Genomic DNA, 13,417 nt, shown 5'->3' with positions numbered 1-13,417 from the left:
AGTGTAATAACACTGCAAACAGTATTGTTGGGGAAAAAAGTTTAGTGTGTGTGACCTTGAATGAGTGCGGGAGGCAGCTGCCAGCTGACTGTGGGTAGCAATGACTCTTAGTGCCTGAACTAATTATATCAGCTTGGTTGTACAGTTGTGTTGAACAAAACATGTAGATACCTATATATAACGTCTGTATATAGTGAATAAAATAAAAAACAGGATGGTGGGAGGAGAAAGTGTGCAAGTGAGGCGTTGTTGAGGGAGTGGCAACGAGTGGCTGGCTGGTGTGTGGCGGTCACTCCTCGTTGCTTTTCGACTCATAATACCAACTTAGTAGTTCGTTATGGTGAGCAAAACATGCAGATACTTGTATATAACCTGTGTATAGAGTGTAATAAGAGCAAAACTATTTGTTTATTGTTTTATGAACATAAAAATTGAATCACTAATATGCACACCATACTTTTGAGTATAGCAATGATTCACCCCTTTTATTATATAAATCTATCACACTACACACTATTGAATAATATTACTGCAAAAAAAGTAAGAAAAAATCAATCAGAGATATTGAAAAAATTAGGTAATAATATCTTTGTGGCAACTTCCACCTGTCAGCTCGGGTGACGCTGACCGCTCTGTCAATGCCCATATTTTGCCAGACTTCCTCGGCCTATTGCGGCCAAAATATGTCACCAACGATTTTTTTTTATTTTACCCGTGCTCAGGAAACACAAATTAAAATTTTTAGAAGACGAAATAATTTTTTAGAATTTTTTTTTCTTGCGCACAGGGGTGTAAATGTCCTCGGGACCCCTTAGCAGCTTAAGGGTTAAATAACATTTACCAAAATTTAATTCCAAGAATTAAAACTAAAAAATTGCTCCTAAATGTTCAATCCCGATTATTTTCAAACTCTTTACCTATTCCTCCCTCTGTTGCTGTGCATATCAACATCATCACCCTGAAGACGTGGTACACGTGGTTGATTGCGGAACATGCGCCCTGATCCTCGTCTGTCTCCACGCCAGTGGCCCTGAACATGAATCTGGCATGATAAACATAAAACTTGGCTTCAGATCAACAATTATTTAAAAATAAAAAAAAAGTTCATATACAGTACCTTGGAAATTAAGCAGAACATATTACAGTAGACCTTTCTATTCATGAATAAATATTGACAAGTTTGGCAATTCATGATTACTATCTATGAGTTCCACAACAATTCAATGTTTTCATGTAACATTTTTATCAAATATTTTCTTTATTACTTAAATTAGTTAGCGAACAGCAGCAAACAAAATATATATATATACCATATCATTAGATAAACACTAAAAAACGACAGTTACAACCAACACTGTGGGGACCAAATGAACTCTAGACCTAGACCACTCAAACGATTTATTTCTACTGCAGCCTAACCAGGTTATGTAGCAATGAAGTCTGTCTCGTGTAACACACCCACCCACCCCAAAACCCAATGGATTATTTAAATGAGAGGGTTGTGTACAGCAACCATCAGCAACTCAAAGCCAATTTCTGTAGAGTATTGGCCTTTGCTGCAACTGGCAAACTAATAAAAACTTTTACTTTCATATTATAATACACTTATTTATATGAGAACTAAATCAATTGTGTAAATATTTTTTATGGCACAAAAGGCAAAATACCTCAGTACCAAGATTTAGCCTAAATCCTAATACAGTGGTTATCTTGAGGTTATCTTGAGATGATTCCGGGGCTTAGCGTCCCCGCGGTCTGGTCCTCGACCAGGCCTCCTTTTGTTACATACCCCCAGGAAGCAGTCCACAGCAGCTGTCTAACTCCCAGGCACCTATTTACTGCTAGATAACAGAGCATCAAAGTGAAAGAAACTGCCCATTTGTTTCCGCCTCCACCGGGGAACGATCCCAAAACCTCAGGACTATGAATCCAAAGCGCTGTTGACTCAGCTGTCAAACCCCTACCTCCATTTATGAATTTACCTCCATTTACACATTTAATTTGTTCCCAGAGACAGTTTGTAAACCGAAAATTCGTAACCAAATAAATTTTCCCATAAGAAATAATGTAAATTGAATTAATCTATTCCACACTCCCAAAAATTTTAACTTAAAAATACATTTTATACAGAACAACTACTCATATTTTTTATACACAAAACAATCAGGAATCAATCTAAACCATAAATAAAATAAGTGAACATTTAACTGCCCTCTACCTTTACTGAGGACTCTTCTTGGCATATGAGAGACAGTGAGAAGGTAGGGAGGAGCAGGGAGGGTGAGGAAGAGGGGGGAGGAGGTGAGTGTCTAAAAGGACCGTCCCCTGCTCGCCTTAAATGCATTCATATCTCTATCACTGGTTCCAGATTTTCATTTCACACATTTCACTGCCTCTGTTATGTGGCAGCCAGTCAGATCCAGTCAGTTAGTCACAACATGTCAGTCAAGCATTCACAGTCCAGACCAATCACAGGCAATCATAACCAAAGGCAGTCAAGCATTCATAGTTGTGGTAACAACCGGTTAGGCATTTACAGTCAGTCATGCATTTACAGTCAATCAGGCATTCACAGCCAATCAGGCATTCACAATCAGGCAGGCATTCACAGTCAATCAGGCATTCACAGTCAATCAGGCATTCACAGTCAATCAGGCATTCACAGTCAATCAGGCATTCACAGTCAATCAGGCATTCACAGTCAATCAGGCATTCACAGTCAATCAGGCATTAACAGTTGCATATGAGCATTGAAAGAAACATGTACGAGGGAAAAGTTATTGGGTTTTCGTCGAAAATATAAAAAAGTGAGACTTGTATGTTCTTATATGCAAATATCTCTTTACAGTTTTTTATTGCGAATAATTTGATACCAAATTGAACGATGTAGCACAAAAATTGAGGTGAGAAAGCCGAAAAGATAATAAACACTGGAGTGGGGAGCTCTCGAGCAACACTCAGGCTTCTTGCAGTGCGCAGTGGATCTAAAGTACAGTAGAGGAAAGTGAGACCTTTATGTTCATATATGCACATATTCCTTAAGAGCATTTCCATGCTTTAGAGCATTGCCAACAATTTGATACCAAATTGAATAACGTAGCATGAAAATTGAGGTCAGAAAGCTGAAAAAGAGTATAAACATTTGTGGGTGGTGGTGAGTTAGCCAGACTCCAGATATGGCTGGGGAAGTTCAGTGTTGAGGATGTGGAGATGGAGGTAGCGGGAGGGGTGCAGGATGGGGGGATGAAGGTAGTGGGGAGGGTCCGGTGTACGGAAGGTGGGTCTTGGAGAGGGACCAGGGGTGACCAGCACCTGTGTTAGCCCTAGACGGACACTCGCCCACTCATGCCACCGCCAGCATGCCCACTGCTAATTCTCTGCCTCCTGTCCTGCTACTCATCTCCCCCATCCACTGTCTCCTGACCACCCTGCCACCCACCTCCTTAGTTTACTGTACCATCTGCCACCCGCTCGTTCTGCTGCTTGCACACCCACTATGCCCATTCTGTCAACCATCTCATCCAGTTCCCCCCACCAACCATCTATCCAGTTCCCCCTACCATCCATCCATCCAGTTCCCCCCACCATTCATCCATCCAGTTCCCCCCACCATCCATCCATCCAGTTCACCCCCCATCCATCCATCCAGTTCCCCCACCATCCATCCATCCAGTTCCACCCCCTTTCCATCCATCCAGTTCCCTCCCCCATCCATCCATCCAGTTTCCCCACCATCCATCCATCCAGTTCCACCCCCTATCCATCCATCCAGTTCCCTCCCCCATCCATCCATCCAGTTTCCCCACCATCCATCCATCTAGTCCCCTCACCATCTATCCATCCAGTCCCATCACCATCTACCGTGTTGTCCTCCCAAATACAATATTCAAGCACGATCGTCGATAGACAGGATAAAGTGGTAAACTGAGTGTGCCTCATCCAGCGCCCAGCAGAACATAACCATACCTGGTTGATGGGGTTCTGGGAGTTTTTCTACTCCACAAGCCCGGTACAAGGCCAGGCTTGACTTGTGAGAGTTTGGTCCACCAGGCTGTTGCTTGGAGTGGCCCACAGGCCCACATATCCACCACAGCCTGGTTGGTTCGGCACTCCTTGGAGGAAAGAATCTAGTTTCCTCTTGAAGATGTCCACGGTTGTTCCAGCAATATTTCTTATGCTCACTGGGAAGGTGTTGAACAACCGCGAACCTCTGATGTTTATTCAGCCATGCACTCGGTCAACCCATACGGATATCAACAAACTTACCAAGCGAGACAAAGATCGTAAACCGAGTCAAGTGTTTTTGAAGAAATTGAGCTCGTAAACCAAAAAGTTTGTAAAGTGGAGCATTCATAAATCGAGGTTCCACTGTATCTAAAAACAATATACTTTACAACAATCAGTATACTGTAATTTTCTTTTTCATGCAATCAGCAAGGTCTAAAGTCTGCCATTCTGTAATTGTTACCACAATAATTTCATGCCTAATACTATATATTATTTCTTCTATATTTTTCTAATCTTCCTTAATTCTATCCTTCTGTCTGACATTCCACAGATTACAGTATATGTTCTTATGTTCCTATACAGTATATGTTTTCATTTATTCTTTCAAACCTTTACAAACACAATACTTATGTAAGTTTATGCATTGTCCTGCTTCATTTATTAAATACTTAATACTTATACAGAAATGTTTTTGTTTTAAGTATAATACTGTGCATACAGTATTCTTAAGTTATTACAACCCTCATAATACAACTTCTAAATTAGTTAGGAATGTTTTAGCTAAAGTACTGTACTGTTTTATATGACATAGTTCAATTTACCTCCGGAAGGCGTGAACCCCTGTCATAATCAGCTTCCCAGACTCTAATTCCTCTTATTTTTGTAGTAGTTCTGTAACCATCCCTGGTGTAAGCTCTGCTTCCACTGCCGCCGCCACTGTTGCTATTACTTTTGTACGAGCCTCGATCATCGTGTTCTGAAAACATTATAATACAATATAGAATATACAATAAACAGTTTACCATGGATACATTTTGTTGTATTTCTTCTCATAATACTTAGTGTCTGAAAATGCATCTAATGTAATAATCAGCACAAAACAAAAATATTAAGTATAAAAGTTAAATTGCAAAATTTATCAACACCAGAGTACCAATACTCTACAGTACTGTATCACAATATTAGCAATCATTTTATGTTACAAATGTAGAGTAATGAGTGAGATGACAAGTAGAAGTGATGAGTATCAATGAAAAATATAGAGTTATGAATCAGTACAAGTTGCTGGTCGGGAGCCACTTACAAAAAAAAAAAATGCCTGACAGGGGCTCATTAAACATACATTGCTGAATAACAGTATATATGTTATTAAACACAGCAGGGAATGCAAGGTTGCAAAGGCATGCTACAAAATGACTTCCAGAAATGAAAAACAACAGTTATGAAGAGGCTAGAGGTGAAAGCCTCTAGCCTCTTCATAGGTTTCACCTCTGCACTTGTCAGAGGTTTCACCTCTGACAAGTGCAGAGGTGAAAAAGGCTAGAGGCTTTGGCCTCTAGCCAAAGCTCGAAGATAGAAGAAAATGAGGCGATATGATCACCACTTAAAAAATAATGGGAATTAGCCAAATTGACAAAGAAGAATTGCTGAAAACCAGCAACCTCAAGAACAACAGGTCATAGATTCAAGCAAAGAAAACAAAGATGCCGACATAATATTGGCTTTATTTTGCAGAGTGGTAGACAGATGGAACAAGTTAGGGGAGAAGGTGGTAGAGGCCAAAACCATCAGTAGTTTCAAAGCATTTATGACAAAGAGTGCTGGGAAGATAGGACACCATGAGCGTAGGTCTCATCCTGTACCTACACTTACGTAATTACTTAAAACATTGTTGCTAGTCAGGGAGCTGATAATAGACTGGCTCATATTTAGAAAGTTGCAAGACAAGTGCAGGGGAATCTACAGCAACAGGTCTGACATTCTATACTCTTCCATGCTTCTAGAAGAAGCATTGCTTTCATGGCCTTAAAGCAGAAACATTAAAAGCATTACATGGCCTTCCAGAAGCATTACTCAATGCACCATTGATCAAGCTTTGATATCATCAATGCAGCCATCAAAAGTGTTATGCATTTAGATTTTTCAATGTTTTGTTTAAAATACTGTACTGTATTTAACATCTTGCCACATTATCAGCTCAAAATTCAGGAAATATATCAACATAGGTTTCTACTAGCAGCAATTACAAGAGGAAACATTCTGTGATGAATTTAGAGCAGAAATTGGAGTTAATTATGATGAAAATTGCATCTTTCAAGTCTCATGTAGGATGTCTCAAGTCTCATGTACGATGTCTCATGTCTCATAAATTGAACTCATTTTTATTTGAAGGCTAAACCTAAAACTTTGCCATTTATGTTAAAAGTAAAAGTGAGAAAGTAATGCAGCAGAAAAAAAATCATTTACTCAAAGTATAGCAAAGCTGTTGACAACATGTGGGAGTGGTACAATCGGAAAAAGAAAGTGTCAGGATTCATTACTGTCTCACTTTCACTTTTAACATAACAGGCGGAGATTTAGGTTCAGCCTTTAAAAATATTAATGAGTCTACTCGCTCTGCCTTTAGTGCATATGAGACTTGGAGGATGTCATTTTCATCTTAATTAATTCTAATTTCTGCTCCAAATTCATCAGAGAATGTGATGAATTAACACGTAACATAATAGATTGGAATAACTGGATCTTTTCAAGCATGGGTTGTTGTTGGTTATTGGTTGATGGTTGAGGGGCGCAACAAGGATTGAGGGAAGGGATGTGCCCCGGCTGCCCAATACCAGGAAACAGCAAAGAGGATGGGATCATGGGATCCCTTTAGTCTCCTCCACCCACAGACACGACGAATGAAGCAGAAGGTATCGACACATGAATGAGTTTGGGTAGATGAACATAGGAGTTGCCTCGTATGAACCAATATGCCTTCTTCAATTATGTTATTATGTATTTTATTTAGACCTATTTTTGGCAAATACACTGGTATAATAACGTCCCTCCTATGACGCCCGTAGGGAATAAAAAAGACAAGAGTGGCGAGATGATAGAGAAGAGGTGTACGAGCCTTGCTTTCCCTCAGAGAAAATGTCTCTGGTTGATGCAAGAGCCACCAAGCACGACGCGCAGAGATGCTCTCAGTAAAACGTACGAAAACCACGAGTAATTCTTGGCAATTATCAACATTTTCAAGCCACCTCGGCGCCAACTTACCATAATATTGTCTAGAGCCGTCAGGTTTTGTTTGGGTGGGGAAATCTCTGGGTGGATATCTATTGTTGCCTCGACCACCCATCTTTGCTGGTGTTATGGCGGCCTACGACCCTACTCTCCTTCCTACACGCGCACATAGATATATCATGAGTTTATAAAACAAATATTTGATAATTTGTGTCTTATATATATGCAATATTAAACTAAATAAGTAGCCAAAAAACATATTTGCATTCGATAAACCTAACGCTGGATACTGTATGCATGTGTGGAAATATGTTAGGCTTGTAGGGCCATAGTTGGCCACCAAGCTCTGACGTCACATTAATGCTTTCTGTTGAAACAATGAAGCAATCCTCCGTCTGCTAGCGGCTTGCCTATATGTGACTACTGGGACGTGAAGGTCTAGCTCTTTATGTCTACAAGCCTTACTGAGTTTGTTGTATTTAACTATTATGTTGTTCGAATTCTTTGTCGAATATCAGCTTTTAAAGCCCCGTGGCGCAGTGGTGAAGCACCCGCCCGGCGCTTTGCGAGCGCTTTGGCCTACATTCGTATCCAGCCGGGGAGGATTGACTGGACGTCATTCCTTAACCCCAGCCTCTGGTCACCCTGTAGTGAATGGATACCTTCCTGGTTGTTAAACGATTTGGCGCATCGTATTCCGGGGAAAAATTAAGATTAAGGACCTGCCCGAAACGCTACGCGTGCTAGTGGCTGTACAAGAATGTAAGAACTCTTGTATATATAAATACAAAATAGTTGGGGATGGAGATGGCTTTCACAAATTCTTCTTTCATTGCATTCAACTTGTTGACCAGCTGTACAGGGTACGAACATTTCCTTACCCCTCTTCAACTCATTTGCAATTTCAGCTTATACTTATATGCCTTCTCAACGTCTTACTTTATAAAAACTGAAAGAGTTTGTCATTCTCCATGTACCACATACTTCCATCAGTATCTTATAAGATGTGATTATATTCCCCCAGTTTCTTCTCCTCTCTGGGGTGGTGAGCTAGCTAGTTCCAGGTAATCTGTTTCATAAATCAACAACGCAATTTCAAAACCAATATTTATCCAGGTCTACTCTGAATTTAAATTTGTCCATTTTGCCAATTTAATTGTTATATATATATATATATATATATATATATATATATATATATATATATATATATATATATATATATATATATATATATATATATATATATATATATATATATATATGTCGTACCTAGTAGCCAGAACGCACTTCTCAGCCTACTATGCAAGGCCCGATTTGCCTATTAAGCCAAGTTTTCATGAATTATTATATTTTCTCTAATTTTTTTCTTATGGAATGATAAAGCTACCCATTTCATTATGTATAAGGTCAATTATATTTTATTGGAGGTAAAATTAACGTAGATATATGACCGAACCTAACCAACCCTACCTAACCTAACCTAACCTATCTTTATAGGTTAGGTTAGGTTAGGTAGTCGAAAAAGATAGGTTAGGTTAGGTAGGTTAGGTAGTCGAAAAACAATTATTTCATGAAAACTTGGCTTATTAGGCAAATCGGGCCTTGCATAGTAGGCTGAGAAGTGCGTTCTGGCTATTAGGTACGACATATATATATATATATATATATATATATATATATATATATATATATATATGTCGTACCTAATAGCCAGAACGCACTTTTCAGCCTACTATTCAAGGCCAGATTTGCCTAATAAGCCAAGTTTTCATGAATTAATGTATTTTCGACTACCTAACCTACCTAACCTAACCTAACCTAACTTTTTCTGCTACCTAACCTAACCTAACCTATAAAGATAGGTTAGGTTAGGTTAGGTAGGGTTGGTTAGGTTCGGTCATATATCTACGCTAATTTTAACTTCAATAAAAGAAAATTGACCTCATACATAATGAAATGGGTAGCTTTATCATTTCATAAGAAAAAAAATAGAGAAAATATATTAATTCATGAAAACTTGGCTTATTAGGCAAATCGGGCCTTGCATAGTAGGGTGAAAAGTGCGTTCTGGCTATTAGGTACGACATATATATATATATATATATATATATATATATATATATATATATATATATATATATATATATATATATATATATATATATATATATATATATATCAAAGTGTTCAGTGAGGAGCCACAAGGTCCACATATATACATATATATATATATATATATATATATATATATATATATATATATATATATATATATATATATATATATATATATATATATATATATATATATATATCAAAGTGTTCAGTGAGGATCCACAAGGTCTTCTCTGAGTACTCTTTATTTTCTTCTCCGAGGCTATGGGTCCCTACATTTGCACCAGAGGTGGTACCCCTTCTAGGTATTTGTAAAAATATATATATATATATATATATATATATATATATATATATATATATATATATATATATATATATATATATATATATATATATATATATATATGCAAACAAGCCTGAATGGTCCCCAGGACTATATACAACTGAAAACTCACACCCCAGAAGTGACTCGAACCCATACTCCCACAACTGGTATGTACAGGGACGCCTTAATCCGCTTGACCATCACGACCGGACATAAGGAAGTGATAGCCGAGGCTATATGAACCACTTCCCCGCCGGCACTCGGATGGTAATCTTGGGCATAGCATTTTATCAAATCACCTCATTCTTTGGGGCACACGTGAGGAACACAAATGCAAACAAGCCTGAATGGTCCCCAGGACTATATACAACTGAAAACTCACACCCCAGAAGTGACTCGAACCCATACTCCCACAACTGGTATGTACAGGGACGCCTTAATCCGCTTGATTACTTCTGGGGTGTGAGTTTTCAGTTGTATATAGTCCTGGGGACCATTCAGGCTTGTTTGCATTTGTGTTCCTCACGTGTGCCCCAAAGAATGAGGTGATTTGATAAAATGCTATGCCCAAGATTACCATCCGAGTGCCGGCGGGGAAGTGGTTCATATAGCCTCGGCTATCACTTCCTTATGTCCGGTCGTGATGGTCAAGCGGATTAAGGCGTCCCTGTACATACCAGTTGTGGGAGTATGGGTTCGAGTCACTTCTGGGGTGTGAGTTTTCAGTTATATATATATATATATATATATATATATATATATATATGTCGTACCTAGTAGCCAGAACGCACTTCTCAGCCTACTATGCAAGGCCCGATTTGCCTAATAAGCCAAGTTTTCATGAATTAATTGTTTTTCGACTACCTAACCTACCTAACCTAACCTAACCTAACTTTTTCGGCTACCTAACCTAACCTAACCTATTAAGATAGGTTAGGTTAGGTTAGGTAGGGTTGGTTAGGTTCGGTCATATATCTACGTTAATTTTAACTCCAATAAAAAGAATTGACCTCATACATAATGAAATGGGTAGCTTTATCATTTCATAAGAAAAAAATTAGAGAAAATATATTCAGGAAAACTTGGCTTATTAGGCAAATCGGGCCTTGCATAGTAGGCCGAGAAGTGCGTTCTGGCTACTAGGTACGATATATATATATATATATATATATATATATATATATATATATATATATATATATATATATATATATATATATATATATATATATATATATTGAGCAACATATGAAAGGGGTCTAATAGCCTAATTTGTTATTTTTTTTATCAGAATTAGGTAGTGTAAAAACACTTTACATTAATTAGACGAAGACTGAATCACAGCGGAACAATCAACATTATTATATATTGTATATACATTACAGAGAGGTAATGCAATTACCTCTCTGTAATTGCAGAGAGAGAGGAGAATTACCTCCTCTCTCTGTAATTCACGAGAGAGGAGGCTGTGGGAGCCACAGTCACAACCCCGCTCCTGTGCCAGGGAAGTCAACTACGGGCTCACCATAGCCCGTGCTACTTGAAATTTTTAGTTTCCAGTAGCTGACTCTAAAACAACAAACAGAGAGGCTGTTGGCCGGATGATGGGCTGCAGCAGCCGCAGCTTCCTGTACTGACGCTCGCCCAGGCGATGACGCACGGGCCAAGACCTGAAAAAAATGTCAGCACTCCGCGTCATCGCTTGATACCTGGTTGATGGGGTTCTGGGAGTTCTTCTACTCCCCAAGCCCGGCCAGTTTGGTCCACCAGGCTGTTGCTTGGAGCGGCCCGCAGGCCCACATACCCACCACAGCCCGGTTGGTCCGGCACTTCTTGAAATAAACTTTCTAGTTTTCTCTTGAAGATGTCCACGGTTGTTCCGGTAATATTTCTTATGCTTGCTGGGAGGATGTTGAACAACCGCGGACCTCTGTCTCCTTTCTAGCGAGTACTTTTGGAGAGCTTTGAGACGATCCTAATAATTTATGTGTTTTATCGCGTTTATGCGTGCCGTATATGTTCTCTGTATTCCCTCTATTTCAGCAATCTCTCCTGTGCTGAAGGGGGAAGTGAGTACTGAGCAGTACTCAAGATGGGACAGTACAAATGATTTGAAAAGTACAATCATTGTGGTGGGATCACTGGATTTGAAAGTTCGCATAATCCTTCCTATCATTTTTCTGGCTGACGCAATATTTGCTTGGTTATGCTCCCAAGTCGTCAGGCATCAATACAGGGTACAAAACAATCAAATCTGCCCATAGTATCGTAACTCTTTAAGTAGACTTAACCCAATCCAAACCTGACTCAAAGTAACCCAACACAACCTAACCTAACCAAAATAAGAGGAAAAATTAGTTTTGTATCGAGAATGTACAAGATGTGTGACGTCAGTATGACGCCATAATTTTATTCTGGCTCAGGTCTTAGATAATATATGATGCAGGTAAAGGTCGACTGTAATAGCTTCCTAGTGTGTTCAGAGGCTAATAACCTCTTATTGGGCTGGTTCTGTAGTGTTAACCTCTTCATCCGTGATTAGCGTGGCAGTTAATCTTCAATTTTTATGACATTCTACATCAGCCCTCGACTATTAATTAATTTGATACAGGAAAAACATTCGATGCCGTAAATTAGCCTCATAATATTCTTTTAAACTTCAGCACTCCAGAAATCAAGGTCACACTCTTAATTATATCTTAATTATAGTGTGTTATGAGGGTGTGTCACGAGTATGTCAGGAGGGTGTGTCAGGAAGGTGTGTCAGGAAGGTGTGTCAGGAGAGTGTGTCAGGAGGGTGTGTCAGGAGGGTGTGTCAGGAGGGTGTGTCAGGAGAGTGTGTCAGGAGGGCATGTGTCAGGAGGGCATGTGTCAGGAGTGTGTCAGGAGGGCATGTGTCAGGAGGGCATGTGTCAAGAGGGCATGTGTCAGGAGAGTGTGTCAGGTGGGTGTGTCAGGAGAGTGTGTTAGGAGAGTGTGTCACGAGTGTGTCAGGAGGGTGTGTCAGGAGGGTGTGTCAGGAGGGTGTGAAAGGAGGGTGTGTCAGGAGGGTGTGTCAGGAGAATGTGTCAAGAGGGCATGTGTCAGGAAGGTGTGTCAGGAGAGTGTGTCAAGAGTGTGTCAGGAGGGCATGTGTCAGGAGGGCATGTGTCAGGAGGGCATGTGTCAGGAGGGCATGTGTCAGGAGGGCATGTGTCAAGAGGGCATGTGTCAGGAGAGTGTGTCAGGAGTGTGTCAGGAGGGTGTGCAGCATGACTCACCAGCGACCTCACCAAAATCAATGTGATTGATCTCAGAGACGTCTGGCTAGGCTGCAGTCAGTTTATTGATGCAATAAAATATTTATATCCTCCAAGAGCGAAAACCGTCCAGAGGCAATATTGATATAAAAAAATTAATAAAAATACATAATCAATTAGTCAAAAATTATATATTGAAGAATATAAGATGTGGACAAACTACAATAAAGTTTCGAATCGCATTACATACCTGAATTTATCTCTCTATTGGCCTTGACGAGGACAGGAACCCGGCGACTTGTCATAGGTCTCCCATTTATCTTCATGATTTAATCGCACTGAATTTTGAAATTCAACAGAGTTTTGGCATGGACGGATTCGGCGGGTAGGCGGTTCCATGGGTTTACAACCCTATGAGTGTAAAAGAATTTCTTTTTTTCAGTTCTACATTGTGGCTTGTTGGTCTTGAAACCGTTGCTTCTTGTTCGAGTTACAT

At 39.5% G+C, this 13,417-nt stretch overlaps 2 protein-coding genes across 3 annotated transcripts in view; one reads left to right on the top strand and one right to left on the bottom strand.

The window, feature by feature from the left end:
• LOC123773743 (nuclear RNA export factor 1) overlaps positions 1 to 7,413 on the bottom strand; it is a 46,852-nt gene extending 39,439 nt beyond the window's left edge. The window contains exons 1-3 of one of the 2 annotated variants that reach the window (XM_069312360.1): positions 7,270 to 7,413; positions 4,830 to 4,984; positions 918 to 1,042 (exon numbers count right to left, since the gene is read on the bottom strand). In XM_069312360.1, the coding sequence (XP_069168461.1) occupies positions 918 to 1,042; positions 4,830 to 4,984; positions 7,270 to 7,351 (362 nt within the window). In that variant the 5' untranslated portion in view covers positions 7,352 to 7,413. The remainder of the gene's footprint in view (positions 1 to 917; positions 1,043 to 4,829; positions 4,985 to 7,269) is intronic. The other variant, XM_069312361.1, reaches the window with a different exon arrangement.
• Positions 7,414 to 12,416: 5,003 nt separating this feature from the next.
• On the top strand, positions 12,417 to 12,968 carry LOC138356416 (keratin-associated protein 4-1-like). Its single transcript, XM_069312557.1, has one exon. The coding sequence runs from the start codon at positions 12,417 to 12,419 to the stop codon at positions 12,966 to 12,968; it is 552 nt and encodes a 183-aa protein (XP_069168658.1).
• The last annotated feature ends 449 nt before the right edge of the window (positions 12,969 to 13,417 follow it).

The sequence above is a fragment of the Procambarus clarkii genome, chromosome 72, assembly GCF_040958095.1.
Source record: "Procambarus clarkii isolate CNS0578487 chromosome 72, FALCON_Pclarkii_2.0, whole genome shotgun sequence".
NCBI classification, from domain to species: Eukaryota; Metazoa; Arthropoda; class Malacostraca; order Decapoda; family Cambaridae; genus Procambarus; species Procambarus clarkii.
This window is presented reverse-complemented; position numbering and strand designations above follow the sequence as displayed.

Excerpts from the sequence above, each read along its gene's own strand:
- LOC138356416 (XM_069312557.1), top strand. The coding sequence starts at position 12,417 with ATGTCAGGAGGGTGTGTCAGGAAGGTGTGTCAGGAAGGTGTGTCAGGA.